At 41.1% G+C, this 17,067-nt stretch overlaps 1 protein-coding gene across 7 annotated transcripts in view; it reads right to left on the bottom strand.

The window, feature by feature from the left end:
- Positions 1 to 3,948: 3,948 nt before the first annotated feature.
- dgkg (diacylglycerol kinase, gamma) overlaps positions 3,949 to 17,067 on the bottom strand; it is a 105,401-nt gene continuing 92,282 nt past the window's right edge. For 6 of the 7 annotated variants that reach the window (XM_086220745.1, XM_086220748.1, XM_086220747.1 and 3 more), the window contains 3 exons: positions 15,522 to 15,642; positions 12,564 to 12,624; positions 10,231 to 10,655 (listed from right to left, as the gene is read on the bottom strand). In XM_086220745.1, coding sequence (XP_086076871.1) covers positions 10,557 to 10,655; positions 12,564 to 12,624; positions 15,522 to 15,642 — 281 coding nt within the window. In that variant the 3' untranslated portion in view covers positions 10,231 to 10,556. Of the gene's footprint in view, positions 4,650 to 10,230; positions 10,656 to 12,563; positions 12,625 to 15,521; positions 15,643 to 17,067 lie in introns of those variants that run through there. The other variant, XM_086220746.1, reaches the window with a different exon arrangement.

The raw sequence follows: 17,067 nt of genomic DNA, 5'->3' as shown, positions 1-17,067 counted from the left end.
TAACCAATGGCGATTCAGGAGGTCATTGATTATCCATGAGGTCCCGTTTGGCCAATCACAGCGCAGCAGTGACCTATTTTTATGAATGGCTGGATTTCATTCACATTTTTTTTCGAGCGTCAACGCCAAGATGTGCTTGTTAAAGGGCCAGCTGCAGTGGAAACGTTCTCAGGGCCTGTGGAGAGATTAGTATTATTACTACAGGCAGATTGTTAGATCCTCAGAATACATTCATGATTATGGAACATTAAATAAAAAGACAGTTTTACTGTAGGGACATTGTGTTTAAGAGAAAATATGCAAATGTATAAGGATTATTTTGATCAGAACAGAAAAAAAGATTTTGCTGGTCAGATCAAATGTTGCTTTTAAAATATTTCTAACATTACCGGCTTTGGCTATATAGATTATATATAAAAATAAGTGTCTAATGTGTAGCCTCATAGAAAAAAAAATCAATACACCGAGTGGCGTACAAGTTTGAATTGTTGAATGCCATTGCCTCTTTTAGAGTTTTGAGTGGTTTTTTTTTTGAGAAATGCTGGCATTAGGCTCTGCGTTTAACATGAGCTTACTATATTTTGATGTTTTACTCTACAGCATGAAGTACATCAAGGAAGACCACACATCATTCACCAAATGTTCATTGTAAAAAAAAATTGCTGAATAAAATAAAATAATTTAAGTAATTCAAAAATTTATAAATTTACATACAACAATACGAGAAATCTGTTGAGTCCAGCGTACATGTCGAAGTGCGTGTGAGTGAGAAGGAATGACAGCACGGCCAGGATGAAAACGCTGTGGCCGCCAACCCGGAAGTCAGGCATTGTTTCTGCCTCCATTTCTTTTAGGAAGTTGATAGGTTTTAAAAACAGTGCTTGTTGTCAAGTGACTAAACAAGACTGAAGAGGTTTGTCAAGGACATTTAATTTTATTATGCCCAAAACAGAAAAAGTGCATTGTGGCGATGATGAAGTCATGCTTTCATGCTTTCATTCATTCATAGCCTCGCGCTGTACTTCTAACGATCTAACCGACACAAACACGTCGTCCCTGTGGGACCGTCTCTCACAACAAACAGCAGATGGATTTAGTAGTTATTCTGATTAATAAACATGACTACACTCAAAAATCCCCTCAGACCACAAATAAATCACCATTATTCAAAAAAAATAGTTTTGTTTGGATTCACTGTAAGATCTTGTGCTCAGAAATATGTCTGTAAGGAAGGGGTTCCTCCTACCCAAAGGTTAGAGGTCATAAGAAAAAAACTTTTACCATAAACATCACCAAACACAGAATCGCCCTCCTGTAAACTGTACGTGTCACTACGAGTTACAAAAAACAAATTTAGCTGCTGGTATGAAAACTTTAATCCCTCAAATCCCTGGAGCCATGATGCAGAGATTATGCGAATCTGGAAGAGACAAAAATAGTAAGAACAAACAGTCAGACTACACATACGATACAGCACTATCTCTGCTGGTCATCCCTCAGGTCCAAGGTCAAAGGCAAACGGCTTGCATTTCACTATCTGAAGACGTGGCACTGAAAAATGTGTAGGTGAGAAGGTTTAAAAATACCAGCTGTCAAATTCAATTGTTCGTGTGTGAAGCATTAAACAGCAGAGGACACATTTCAAACCAACAGCCTGCAGGTTCACCGGTGCATCTCTTTGTTGGTGCGGATGTGGTGGGTGGTCACTTGGAGGCGTGTGGAGAGTGAGCATATTGTGTAGCTGTTCTTACTTGTTCCTTAAATAAATGTGCCATATGCAATGGGGACATGCTGCTAGTGTACATACCTCTCGCCGTGGATGACTGTGACAGTGGGTGTTATGAACATTTAAAGCGCCAATTTCCTGTTCCCTCAAAGGCTACTACTGTAGGTTAGTGTGACACTGACATAACCGCCAGGTCAATGCTGCTTGGATACAATGTGGGCTAATCCCAACCTTTAATTAGGTTGTGAGGCTGCCAAAAAACCCAAAACACTACACCTGGAACCCTCCAAAGCTCAATCCTTAATATATAAACACGAAAGGCCACCGTGTTTTTGAGCAGAATTTCAAATCATTTCAAAGCCTCTGTTTTGATCACATGACCATTTCTTCACCAGCTAAGGACGCTAAGGTAAAAAGATCCTCACATTTCAGCAAATGAATTCAAGATTTGTATCTTTGTGGGATAAAGTATTTTCAAACAGCAAACGCAGGAGCAATGAATATTGTACTGTGATACTGTTTAAACAAAAAACAGTATCACAATAATATAACAGATATGAGAAACGGACCTGTTTTTATTGTTATTGGATACGTTTCCTTTAAATAGCGATACATCTTCTTGCCTCTATACAGTTCTTTCCTGATTGGAGAGTTCAAAGTGTATCAGTGAAGATACCTGAGTGATGAGGGAGCGTGTGTGTGTGTGTGTGTGTGTGTGTGTGTGTGTGTGTGCGCGCGTGTCTCATATTCCTTGTCCTGCATCAGTACGAGGCAGAAGTAGGCGAGGCCATTATAACAGAGAGTACTGGCAGTCTGTCTCAGCTTGCAAATGTCAGTCAAAAGGCGCATTTCAGAAAGAGTTGAAACAGGAAAGTGGTGCCTTTGGGCGCAGACTGCTCTCCCAGTGAGGGACAAGATGTGACTTGCCTGCTATTAATAGCACTTTGGGAGATAATTCCTGCCTTGTTATCTTAGCAGCCATACTCAAGAAGCCTTGCCAACGGCAGACTCTTCTGAGGCTCAGAGTTGTATAACCATGCCTTCCTTTATTATCTCTCTCATGTCTCTCTCCCATTCTTAATTCAATGCCTGCCTCTTCTTTGACATTTTCTCTGTCTCTTTCTGATTCCTCCCTTTCCCTCGCTTTGCATTGGCTGCCTCGGTGGGAAGCTCGATGGGGGCTGAAAGGGCAGAAAGAAACATTTGAACACTCTTGAAAAGGATTAAGAGATAGAAACCACATCCTGTTATTCTACTCTTATCTTATCATCTACTTATCAATCATCTGCCATCATCCAGATTTTTGATTTTTTGGCTAGCTAAATAGTGTTGTTGATACTGTTACTGTCAGAAATCTGAGCTTCACCTCATTGCTTTAGACTGACACATTTCTCTATTCTGACAGCAGAAATACAGCACGGTTTCTGCTGACGGCCATTTTAGTTGTCATTATACACGGTTTCTTTAGTGGAAAGTTGGAGCAACAGGGGGAAGTTCGCATTGAAGGCTTTCTGCCGGAGAGTTCCTCCAACAGTGAAAGGTTTTTATTCAAACTGAGCTGCAACATTTTCCTTAACCTAACCTCTTTCTGAAAGAGAGAGTCAAAAGGGGCTTTCTGCCAGAAAGACTGGGCAAACTTCTCCTTTGTGGAGAACTTTGTCACTTCCCAGCTGCTTGAACACATTACAATTCGATTCTGAGAAATTTCCTCGTTGGAAAAAGGTTTCCTCAAATAAACTGATAAGGCAAGGCAAGGCAAGGCAAGGCAAGGCAAGGCAAGGCAAGGCAATTTTATTTGTAGAGCCTGTTTTCACAAACAGTTTGTCTCAAAGGGCTTCACATGGCATCATAACAACATCCTCTGCCCTTAGACCCTCACATCGACTGAGGAAAAACTCCATAGAAAACCCTTTTAACAGGGAAAACTCTGAGAAACCTCAGGGTGAGCAACAGAGGAGGATCCCTCACCCAGGACGGACAGACGTGCAGTAGATGTTGTTACAGACAAGAAAACAGTTTACAATGCAGAATGTGAGAAACATGGAAATGTTAATAACAGCTGAAGAAGGAAGCTTCTGGAAGGGGAGGCAGGGAGAGCAAGCCAGCTTGATGGGGGACTGGATGGCAGACTGGTTCATGGAAGGGGAGCGCGGGCCGGTGTAACAGCAGGGGATAAAAGGGGGGGGGGGGGGGGGACGATGCAGGCGGCGGTAGGAGGAGAGAGATGGAGCTCTGGTGGATCTGTGGAAACACAGAGAGACTGCGAGACACCAAGGCCAAACTACAAAGTGCAACAAGTAAAGGTAATGACAGTTCCAAAAATGTGCGGGGAGAAGAGGCAGTGATGTGTTGGTAAAGTAAGAGGACAAACTGAAAGGAACAACTTTATTTGTAGTTCAATATTGCCCTTGCATCAAGAAATTGTCACTTAAAAGACCACAACCTGTGTTACACAACTTAGACAGAGAGTGTTTGTGTTATTTACTGAAGTACTGCAGGGAAATGCCGTCCTCTTCAAACCAACGTGTCGGCTATTCTCCTCACAGCTGAATCTGCCTGTTTAATGTCATCAGTGACTCACAGGTTTTGTTGGAGTGTCATTTGTCCTCAACTGACCCAGAAAATAACATATCCTGATCAGACCACCAGTTACATTAAAATATATCCAGATCTTGTTTAGGAGAAATCCAACGGTGCTTAAATGTGCATGATTAAATAAAAGACAAGGCCAAATGCATATTCACTGTCTTCTGTTTATTTGGTCAAATGTTTTGTCCATCGAAATGCCAACAGCTAACAAGCAGTGAGGGGGACAGACACACGGCAGACTGATCATATTGATTCCTCCAACTCTTTTATCCAGTCACATCCAGGACCACACGGGGGATGATCTGCCCTTGACCCTCTCTGGACACAAGTGGGCCTGAGGGGAAACAGAGAGGTCCTAGTACAGATAGGCTTTATAAATCAGATGAGTTAATTAACACTCTTGTTGTTTAGCCTCCTCTGTAATATTCCCCTGGAGCGCTGAGATAAATTTGCTGCGATTTCTGATTTACTTTGATGATTTAAATGTAAGTGCAGAACGATAAATTGACGGGTCTCTGCACAGGATTTTTTTTGTTCCATTCTATCTTTTTTTAAAATTTTTTTATACAAGAACAAAAATAGTTTGAGCCCCCCCCCCCCCCAAAGTGTTTTTACAGCTGAAGATACGAGCAGATGGTGGAACTGTTCCGGCACTTTATCTAAAAATCCCAATTTGCATGAAATGCCTAAAAACATCATGGTGAGGCAGGATTTCAATGACAGGACACCTCGCTCAACTCATTCATAACATTTAAAAGTCGCACAAAGTAATCAAAGAAGCAGAGATGCCAGCTTTTCCATTAACAGTAACTTGAGCGTACAGAGAGAGTCGCCGTGCGTTTAGACTTTCCTTTCTACAGCTGTCTGCTGGCAGGTGAAAAGTGTCACAGTATGAAGCTTCCAGATTGATATTTTGCAGAGTCATATTTACAGAAAATTTGCTTTTTGAACCCATTTAAAAAGTTATTTAAAATCTAAAAAGTAGCAGAACTAGATTGAAGAATACAAAACAGATGCTGTGTTTTTCTCACTGCCAACAAATCCCATGAAAAGATAAGTCACCCCTTCAAAAAACTCAGCACACTCCACTTATGCTGAGTGTGTTGCCACTGCATCCGAAATCTGTCACACTCTATTTTGGGTAAATCCTACTGCTGCTGGAAATACGCGATACGTCACCAAATTTATTATAACCCACAGTTGAAAATAGTCTCCAGCAAATCCACTACTACCAAAAACTACAACCAAGCTGTTACAGAACTGGATTCAAAATACATATATGACCTGATTTGAGTGGGAATGGGCCGAATGCTTGAAGAGAGAAACATTGTTGCTGTTTTCATGGGATCTGTTGTCTTATCTTCCAGCAAAGACAATGATGAGCAAAGATATCACATCCCTTGTTTGCTAATAAAGTTCAGCTAATCACATCAATCCTTAACAATGACGGGAACCAACTTCAGCTAACTTGAAGGTAAGATGAAACAAGCAAGTATTGATTAAAAATGTTTGTCTTGTAGTTAAAAAGCACGCTGTTTTTAGGCGATACTTGCTTGATTATGACGCTGCTTCAATTTGATAATTTCTATTCAAACATGTTCAATTCTGTGTCAAGGATAAGTGCCCATTTATTAGTTTAAGGCAAATGATTATTTCAGAGGACATGAATAGACATGAGCTGTGACACACATTGAAGATTCACTCGGACAGGGTTTAGAATGGCTGTTGTAATTGTAGAAACATCATCTGGGAATAATCTTTTTTATGACACAGGACAGCTTGTCTGCTTTTTCTTGATTACAAACATGCACCCAAAAAAGAAACGAAAGAAAATCCACAACAAATATATCAGATGAATGAGCTTTGAAGGAAAGAATATGCTTGTATTGTCTGATCCACACTCTTCTTTTGTTCTCTTTTGTTTCAGCAGGCATGCGGCAATGAAAGTTGACTTCCAATAAAATGTTATAAACAAATATGTACATTTGGTAATATAGCTGTCTAAAACCATTATTAATAAATGTTAAGTCAGTGTAAACATGCACTCTTTTCACACTGATTTCTCTTTGCACCCAGGTTCCAGTGAAGACAAAATAAGCAGAATAAGATTACAGAGGTACTAGTTTGTACCTAAAGGGTATAAATGTTCGTTGGGGGTTGTGTACCCTTCAGTTCACCTTATACGATGTGTGCTAGTCCAAATGTTCACCTCTTGAAGATCTATTTTGTACGTTTGAGGTAATCAATGTGCAAATTTTCCTTTAAGGGAACATTCCCCTAAAGATTTGATTGGAGAATTGCAGTTATGTTTGTCACGTTGCACTACTTTCACCTGGTATTTGTTTTAAAGATAATGCAACTCAGAATTGTACTGAAGTGGATTAGATATCTGTGAATGAGCATACAGTAGACAGTGTTTTCATGGGGCCTGGGTGCTAGAACAGTGACTCAGTGTGTTTTAAAGGGAAACAGGGTATAAAGGCATAAAAGCCTCATCCAATAATGGGAGCTCAGTTCGTACCAACAGGTTGCCACACCAGTCATTCTGCCCTGTGTTGTTCACCTTCACGTTCAAGACAGTTTTCCTCAAACTACTAATTCATGTAGGTAATTTGTTTTTTCTGCTATTTGAGTTTTGATTTTTAAAGATGTCACCATGCCTTAACAGGCTTTCAGATCAGTTTTGGTACTCTTTATGAGCGCATGCAGTTTCACATTTGGATTCATGTGAGAAAAAATCTTTTCAATTAAAGGTCCACTTACTACTTCCTTTTCTAAAAGTTTACTAAATGGAGCTGAATAGGGCTGATTCAGTATCAATATCTGAGTTATAAATATCATAACCTATTATCATTCCACTGTTAAGATACCTACAAAGATAAACATTTTTTCTAAGGTTGCAACAACATGGTGACTGAGTTAATTTACTGTTTTCCTGCCCTACTTGGTAATGTCAGCCTCTGGGCTCTATCCTAAGTATGGGGCTAGCTGGTGATCAGTCAGGTGCGTGTCACTGCTAGTTTCACATGAGCGAAATGACATTTTCATTGCAAGTACACTGGCCTTTAAGTAGTGAATTAACTTGCACTCTGTCCACACAAGCAGGTGCTTAAATATGTTGATGAGTCATTGTCTGGTGCGATCATGGTGTAATGCCATTATAAGACACCAGAAAACATTTGAACTCTAGACCAAGAAGAGGCTCTTTGGTCAGTGGCATTATGTGTGAAGTGCTATTTGATGGCTGCATTGATCAGATGAGTAGATACGCAGCTTTGCAATGTGGAAAATGTGGAAACGTTGAATGCCACCTCCTCCCAGACCTGTTTCACCTCCATGGCTTTGGTGGATGTCTGCTGCTCCCTTATATAAACTTGAGAAGTGCTTGGCACTGTCACCTGGCATGCATTAGGAGATCCATTTCTCCTGATGTGAAGTGTTCACTTCTGAGCTGAAGTGCATCTGCCACTCAACAGCAACACGCCAAGTCCTGGCGCAACCTGGGCTTTAAAGGAAATGACATCAGGCACTCTAATTGGTTTGATTGATGCCCCTTTTGAAGCACACCTATGAATAATTAGGTGCCTAATGACTTCTTCTTTGTGCTGTGTGCTGTGGCTTGCGCTCTGATCACATGCTCTCTAAATCCCAAACTGAAGCTGAACATGCCCCAAACACGCGGTCAACACATAGCACCATCAGCCATCCCCCGAGTGAAACAGATCACCTATACAGGGCCCCCAGACTTTTTTGCACTCTAAAATATCCAAATTACCAAACTGACCAATCTCTCTTGATAAAAGTCAAAGTTAAGTTGAAATCCCGATCACAATAAGCAATAGCTAGGGGCTATTAGAGCTCGTCAAATCACATTGGCTCAATATTCTGTATAGATTGTTCATTGTGCTGGGTTATTTAATTCAAATTCTGTCATGACTTAAGCAGCGCAGCCTGAAAGTGGTATCAATTTGAACCAGAGATATTTATGACAATATGGGAGGGAACAAAGACATCACTCACTGCGTACCAGAACAGTTAACATCAATGTGACTTTGGCTATACACATTCATGCCCCAGTGAGGATGAACTTCTAGCTTCATCTTAGCACCATGGACACACAAATCCCATACTCGTCTGCCCTTAGTTGTTATAATTGTGAGAAGATGCACGTCATAGAGCTAGCATAGCTCAACACAGTCCACATACTGAGCTCAGTGCAAAAACGCTTGTTATGTAAGACATGTAGGTGCTCGGGTAGCAGCCAACATTTCCGAATATTATACATTTTTTTTGAGGTTGTTTAGCACGTCGATATTGATGTGTGTGTGTATCTCAAATTCTGACCTCTAAAGTTTTGTTCCTCATTGACGAATCCCCCCCACAACAAAACTCTACTTTCCCTAGCAACTACCACTTGTCATCATTTGTCTTCCCACCCTTTGGTCATATGACAACTCTTGAATGACTTCCACCCTCTTGAAGAAGACCATGTGTTGCTGGTAAAACCTCTCAAAAAGCAAACAAGTGGACCTTGACTTGAGATCATTGGGATGTTTTCTGTCATTTTAATGTTGTCCCTCCTGTTTCCTTCCATGGGTGAGTAAGAAGCCAAGCTGATCCATTTAAATCTGAATTACACTGAAGAGGAAAACTGCCTGTGGACAGAGACTGAAGCGGCTCTATGTGGTGGAGAATACTGATCTGAGCCCCTCTAAGCTAAGAATTCCACATTAACAATGATATATTAAAAGACAGTTGTGTGTACAGTAAATGTGAGCTACACCTGCTTTCCAGAAATATACACATACATCTATGTCTGCACACACTGTATATTATCATTTGCATTACTTGGGGGGGGGACAGAAATAGGAGTACATTCTTTACAAACAAAGCTTTCTGGCATATATTTTATATTCATAATCTCTGGTTAAAAAAAAATAACCCATCTTGTCTGGTTTCCATTACAATCACATCTTTATGTGGTGAATTCAAACAAACCGTGTCTTCCTTAAGCCCATCCAGCATCTCGCAGTAGCAGCAAGCTTGGAATTTGCACTCGGACCACACAGCGGACATTGTGAGTCGATGTTTGACATGGGCATCAGAGGCGTAGGGTTTCACAAGAGGAAAAATAGAACCCTCCTTGAAATAGACAGATAAATTTAGTACCCCTTCCGATGCAGTGTTAACTAAAACCCTGAGGGGCCTTGCTGTTATCCCCGAGGGGATTTATTAGAATCACTGTCTTGTTAGAAGTGTCCTTTGGCATATTTTGCACAGGAGCTGCTGCTGAATGGTTTTGTTACAGTGCACCAACCACCAGGAGAAAGCTTAAATCTCAACTTTATTCAAGACTGTTCATTTATCAAGGGATAAACTGGCAGCTTGTTCCTCTGCATGAACCGTATGGTCAGATCCTTTGAAGGATCTTTTTTTTTCTAGGCCAGTGATGCTACGAGGCTAAAATGCCTGCATGTTTGCTCCTGTTCTAGGCAACTTTTACACCCCGCTACCATCAAGCTCTAAACAAAATACGTCAATAATGGATGAAGATTTTCCACTCATCTTGTCAGCCCTACTATGTTGTCAGTCCGTGGGGAGACCTCAGAGCAATCATTTTTACAAGGAGCCACTGATCCATTATTCATACAGGTATTTCAAACAAGAGGTGCATCTTACTCCACTTACTCACCAGCCTTGTAAGCAGCCATGTTACTGCCACGCCGCTCTCATTTGAATCCCCCCCCCCACTATGATGTGTTTGATCTCTTCTCTTCTAAGAATATTAACTCACTATTACTTTATTTTATCTATTTCCTGCATTAATGGCTGTAAGGATATCCCAGCAGTTGTCTTCAGTAGGCAGTGCAGCACATATGGCTGAATATTTTGGACTGGGGGGTGACTTACATGTGGTTAGGACTGAATCCACGGCAAGGACGGAGCTTTGCTGACAGACTAGAGGATGATGATTACACAGGAATTGGTCGATACTGTATACTGAGAGTCATTTCGTTTCGGGTACTGTCCCTGCAGGTTCCCTTGGGAATGAATTGTCTGTAGACCTTTGGACATTAGGAATGTTCCACTTGTAAATGGGATATTTTCAATAAACACCCACTTTCAAACTCCAACCTGGGAACCAGCTGATTGATGGAGCTGCCTCTACAGTGGGTGGTGTGTGTGTGTGTATGTATATGTATCTGATATCTGTGTGGTTTTGCGCATGGACGCACATGTCCTAGTCACGGCTCCGGTTGCGTTTCTTGAAGAAAAAGAACGGAGTCTTCTGAGGTGGACCCAGTAGCATAGGGACCTGGTTCTTGTGTGTGATCCTGATCTGTAAGAATGAGATAGAGAACACCATGAAAACCATTTTAAGCCCCAATTGGACCATGTGAACTTTTCCCGGGTTCCAGGATCCTTTGTAGGAACTATCTTTGTTTCAAACACTGGAACCAGTGTCGGAATATAGTTTTATTTCCAAAAAATTCCCACCACTCAAGGTAGTACATTCTTAAATTACAGAGATTATGGGGGAGGGTCTTTCCCCACTGAACAATCTGATTGATTCAGCAATTGCCACATTTTATTTCAACTGCCGTGTTTAAGAAATTCTTCAAACCAGCAGCAACGTCATTGAGTAGAAAAATGAGAAATCTTCGTAAGACTGAGGGGCTAGCAGCAAAGTTCAATTTAATTTCCAACTGGTACATCCAAGGATGAATCGGAGAAAACAAAGGAATATATCAATGGAATCGTTTGCCTAGCTCTCCCTGTCTTTAGACCACGGTCAAAATACCGACAACAATGGACAGACGGAGCCTTTTTCAGTCCCAATAACAAACAGTTCCTGAGACTAAGAGTGCACTCACATTTTGCATTTAGAGTGCAAATGCGCTTACCACAGTATGGATCCCAATGTATGAGTAGGCTGTAATGTTCTAGAAGCTTTCGGTCAAAAAGGGCTTTTGGTACAACTCTGTCATCAATATCTGCTTTAAAATACATCACTTCCTCCCTAACATGCTGTTGCAAAATCACTCTGTCTGGCCTTGAAAGTAACTCAGCATAATACAGCAACAAGCTCTCAATCTTCCACCCCCATGAAGGTCATCTGTGACAAAAGAAAACATTTCTGAAACGCAGTGAGGATGAACAGACGACTTCCTTTTGCTATAAGTTCTGTGAAATTTGATGGCATGGCAGTGTTGGAGGTTGAGTCTGAGGGTGTACAGAGGAGGACGATGAACAAAAGAGTCAGGAAATGAGCCAACACAAGAAAGCAATTTAAAGCAGACTGAAGTTGGGTTATTCAGCTCTCAAGGTTAAGAGATTGTTCATCACTGGCATCCAGAGCAAGCCAAGATGACCCAGACTGGGACAGTGACATGGGTCTGAGCTAAAGCTGTGCTGCTGAGAAGCTATCCATATATATTAAGTTTGTGTCATTTCATGTCTTGTTCTGGCTTCACCTCTGTCGGAGGAGTGACATTCCCTGCCCCAGGATCCAGTTGTTGCCAGGTTTGTCTGCCAAGTCCTGTGACTTTGAGTGTCAAATGAGTGGCAGTGTACCAGAGCAGTACAGCTAACCTTGCAGGTGTTGGCCCCACCTTCACAAAAGAATATGCTAATGTATGCATATTTCTATTATGAATCTACTCTTCTGATATTGACATTGGTCTGATACTTGCTCAGATAGTTGGTGCAGGTGTCAGTGTCAATGGGGCTGCTCTATTCAGTTACATGTATGTCCGTGTGCTATATCATGCATTAGAAGTATGCCAGTACACGTATCGGCTACATTTTTCTAGAAGGAGCCCAAACAGCATGGAGGGAGCTAAACATTGTCTAAATAGTGCAGAAGCATTTGGAATGACTTGTCCAGGGCATCAATGGATGATCCCAGTCTCTTCCACACAGCCAGGCATACAGCTTATCAATCAAACATTGGTATCATGGATCCAGTAACCCAAGAATACATTCTGAACTGTATCTCATGCCATTCCTTATAAATTTTGTAACACAGTAAAATTTTTGGGTCTGAATGCTTGCAATATGTAACAGAAAACTACAAGTACATGTGGGTTGCATGGATAAAATCCCAATGTATGTGGGCGGGTCAGTTTTCCTTGATATATTTATGCAACAAAGATCTCCAAAGACAGAATCTCTTTTAAAACCACTCTCAAACATGAAGTAGTGTTTGTGGTTGGAAATAAAGAGCAGCAGCAGTGTTCGCTCTCACCGTGCACGGGGGCTGCATCCAGGGCTCACCATCAATCTGCATGGGCAGCCGCCGGGACGTCCTGTGAACAGAGAGCCATGGGATGAGCAACAGTGGTAGGGGGTAGGGCAGAATGAGCGAAAATGGGGTGGGGAGGTAGGTTGTTTAGGTCAGACACACACACACACACACACACACACACACACACACACACACACACACACACGTCTCTGAAGCAAGAGAGGCCTGTTCACACTACCCCAGGACAAACACTACACCCTTTGTTCCCATGAGACCCATTCCCAGACAGGCCCCGACTCTTTAAACTCACAGACCCACTGTATAGACACACACAGTCACCACACACACTTAAAGTTGGTTTTAGACTTTCATGCATACCTCTCTGGCCAAAGAATCACAGTATGGGAGAATGAGTGTGATGAATGGTCGTTTAATTCTAGTCTAGGAAAATATTGGGGGCAAGAGAAAGATTTCTAAATGTCACTTCTTTGGTACAGTAACTGACTCACTGTGGATGCTACAGTAGATGGGCGGAGTCTTGTCAGAGCCACAAAATCATGATCTAAAATCACTTTTATGTATTTAAAACATTTGTTGGACTCAAACAATGAGCTCTGTGACTCTAACTCAAATGGGGTTCAGTAACATTAACACAATTGAGAACTGAGAGTTTCAAATCCTGAATGTGTGATGTGGAATTTGTTGTTTAAACGTGTTTTATCGTGATCGTTTTTATGACAAATTTTATATATTTTCAGCAGAGGAAAGGCTAGTCTTTGTTGAGCCTTCAAACTCAAGCTCACAAGCCAGGACAAGCAAATGACAAGTCTGATAGATTGGGTTTTAAGTCCTGTGTTCTTCGCTTTGTACAGTCGTTTCAACATTTAAAGTCAAGCAAATGAGAGGAGAAAATCACATTTAAAATTTCACAATTTTAGTCCTTGGCCAGAGGTGTATGATTTCCAAACTGCATATAATACATAAGTTGTTGTTTTTTTTTAAACTTATTTTTCAAAATCTTATTACAAACCCCATCTTGCTTGTACTCCGAGGCAGTAATCTTTGGAAACATGTTCCCAGTCTTGTATGATACTTGAATAATTCTGTCCATTTGCACTGTAACACAACTAATAATGTGTATTGATTAAATATGAATAGTTTTTGAATTCGAAGTGACCAATGAGGAAGTTTTACTGGGTACTCATCTTCCGGTAGAGGTTGTTAATGTAATGAAACACACATGGTGTTACACACGGTGCTTCACTCACAATGAAATCGCAGAGAGGAGGGTGGGGGCACTTTTTAATTTCCAAAAAAATAAGATGAACCAAATGATAACTAATATATTTGTTTAAATTGGTTGAAATCCAGAGCTGCATAAGGGAAGTTGTTTTTCCACTCACTGAAGGTGTCTCTGCTGGCTCACTTGATAAGCAAACAGGTGAGTCAGGGTTTGTTGCATGGTAGTGCTACCATAAGATAGGCACATGAAAATGTTATCAAACAGCTCTACATTTATCCATGACATCTATTTATGAGGCCTGTCGTATGTTAACATGGTGGACACAATAATATAAACCAAACAATTGTATTCCAATCAATAAAATCAATATACAGCTGATGTATGTCCTGATTATGTTGGTTGTTGCCAGGGGTGGAAAGTAACGAATTACATCTACTCTCGTTACTGTAATTGAGTAGCTTTTTTGTGTACTTCTACTTTTTTTGAGTACTTTTTAAAATCTGTAATTTTATTTTTACTTAATTAAATTTCTTTTTTTCAAGTAACAGTACTTCGCTACATTTTAAACCGATTCCGTTACAGAGTAAAATAAATCCACAGTTTCACAAAGGTCGCCCTGGCAACAGCTGCAGCCAGCGCCCAGGTGTACGCCAGTGACGTCAGCCGCTTACCGCGAGACATGAAGACATGGAGACTGAACGTATGACACAGAAACTTCAAAAATGAATTCAACTGAAACGGATACGGTTGAAGTTGCGAAGATGAACAAAACAAAATGAATCCCTGGCCATATTTGACGGACATTTTCGAGTTCAAGAACAGAGACGGGAACAGCTTGGTTATGCAGGGGAAGCTTTGTCCCAAAGATACCCGCATATTTGTGTTCAGAAACTCGGCATCAAACCTGCGCAAGCACGTACAGGTAAGATAACGTTCCTTTAAATCAATAACTCAGTACAGTAGCTACCGTTGCCATTAACGTGTATGTTAGCAATGCCTTAGGTAAGTAACTAACAGTTCGATAGCATTGGTGGCTAATGGTTTGCCATACACAGTCCTGACCCCCCCCCCGAAAAGTAACTAAGTAACTTTTACTTTGAGTACATTTTGAGTGAGCTACTTTTTACTTTTACTTGAGTAAATTTTTACGCCAATATTTTTACTTCTACTGAAGTAAAATTTCAAAGTAACAGTACTTCTACTTCAGTGGATTTTTTTTCTGTACTCCTTCCACCCCTGGTTGTTGCATGCGTTGTATGGTAAGAAGTTCTCGAACTGAATGTTATGGTTATTTACCAATAAAGAGGGGAGAAAACAAGATTTTTATGCCCCCTATTTTAAATAACCAGGTGTGTGTGGGGGGGGGGGGGGATATTCAAAACTCAGAGCAGCACTGTAACAGATAGATTATTTCCTATCCAGTGACTGCTTCTGGGTCCAGCTGCTCACTTAGTAAAACATGCAGTTGCCATCTGTAATTCATTAAGTAAAAGAATGCTTTTGTTTAGATACTGCAGGGATTTTAACCTTCAAGTGCAAAGAAAAAAAACACCCAAAAGGAATTTATTTTTGATAATACATTTGTAGAGTGCGGCTGGATTCACAACATTCAGCAATTATAGGAGTAAGTATCGCAAAAGGAGGTTTGTGTCACGAGACTGATGAAGGAGGGACCAGAAGAGAGGGGAGTGGATTAAACGTGGCAGTAAACTGACCTGATGGTGACATTAGCACACTGAGCCAGTCTGCGTCCTGCACTCTTCAGTCCTGTGTAGATCTGTCCCATCTCTATGGCCCCTTCTAAGCCAACCACCTCCAGCAACTGGTCGCTGAAGTCTGGATGGAGAGAGGATGTGTGAGAGAGAGTCTGAGTCTTATGAGGCCAACAAATCCATACATTCCATTAGCGTATGCAGCAAACAAAATAGCTGACAAGGGCTAGTACTTGGAGCCCAACGTCCATTGGTAATGTGCTTGACAAAGGACAGTGATGCAGCAGTTATACAAAGACTGGAAGTCTTGTAACAACATCCCTGGGACCCTGCACACACACAGCACCCTCCACAAGACACCATGAGGAACAAGGTAGCAAAACATTTGTAGACTAGATGAATGAACTCTCATTATCCCTTCGGTACTCCTGCCCAATCAAGAATTGGCCAAAGGTTCCTTTCCAGCACCACAAGCAGAGTCATATCCAAAGTAATAGGACCACACCAACCAGCCCATTTCTTTATTAAAAAAGGGGAAAAAAAAACCACCCTAATTAATTTAAAGTCAGAGGGTTCACGTTCATAGATGCCAGAATTGAACTACTATCACTGTCCCAGTATAAAGGAAATGGAATGACTTATTTATGGAAGTATGTCCATCTCCTAAGAGGAGGTTGCAATCAGAGCAGAGGTTCCTTTGGTTCACATTTTCTGTCACAGGCCAAACGGGTTAGCAGGTGGCCTCGTCCCCTCTTGATGTCTTTGGACTGTGGGAGGAAGCTGGAGTACCAGAGAGAACCCACACAGGAACAGGGAGAACATGCAGACTCAACTTAGAAAGACCCCGTGCTTGAACCCAGAACCTTCTTGGTCCAAGGCAGCAGTGCTAACCACAGCACCACCATGCCACCCTCTGTCAAAAGATGACTTGGGCAGGTATTTTAAGAAGGAGTGTATTTTAAGTTCAGTTCTAAATAAATGGACATTTTCTAACCTCTCAGAGCTCCTCTTTCCATATTTTGTTCATGCTTAAATCTGCTAGCCAGGGGAAAAGTGTTGAGGCATGTTTGTGTTAGGGAACAGTTAGAAATAATGGACTCTAGGATGTGTACTTGGCTTACACAGGTACAGAGAGAAGTTCATCTCATGAAATATTATTTTGTTGTAACAGATATGTGGGTTTTGGCATGTTTTTTCAGATACATATTTTTGGCTCTATTGTATAATTGTACTTTGTTTTGTAATGCTTCTGTGTGTTGTATTTTGTTGTGGACTTTCCCCAGGAAGCTACAGAGAGCATTCATGAGACAAATCCTGCTGTTGTTGCCTATTGAGAAATACATCAGCACTCATGGGGAGGTGGTCCTTACCTCCCACAAAGCATCACATGCTCACTTTCTTTTTTTTTCCATTCTCTGATAAGAACATGGTATTACACAATCATCTCATAGACAAATGATGAAATAAGGGAGAGAAAGGAGACAGCAGAGGAGAGAAAATGCACTTATCATCTTCTCTTGCTCATTATGAAACATTTAATAATTACAGA

The sequence above is a fragment of the Aulostomus chinensis genome, chromosome 12 (assembly GCF_037954235.1).
Source record: "Aulostomus chinensis isolate RoL2024-O1b breed Wild chromosome 12, RoL_Achi_v1.0, whole genome shotgun sequence".
Classification (NCBI taxonomy): domain Eukaryota; kingdom Metazoa; phylum Chordata; class Actinopteri; order Syngnathiformes; family Aulostomidae; genus Aulostomus; species Aulostomus chinensis.
The sequence above is the reverse complement of the archived record's forward strand: the minus strand, read 5'-3'. Positions and strand labels throughout refer to the sequence as shown.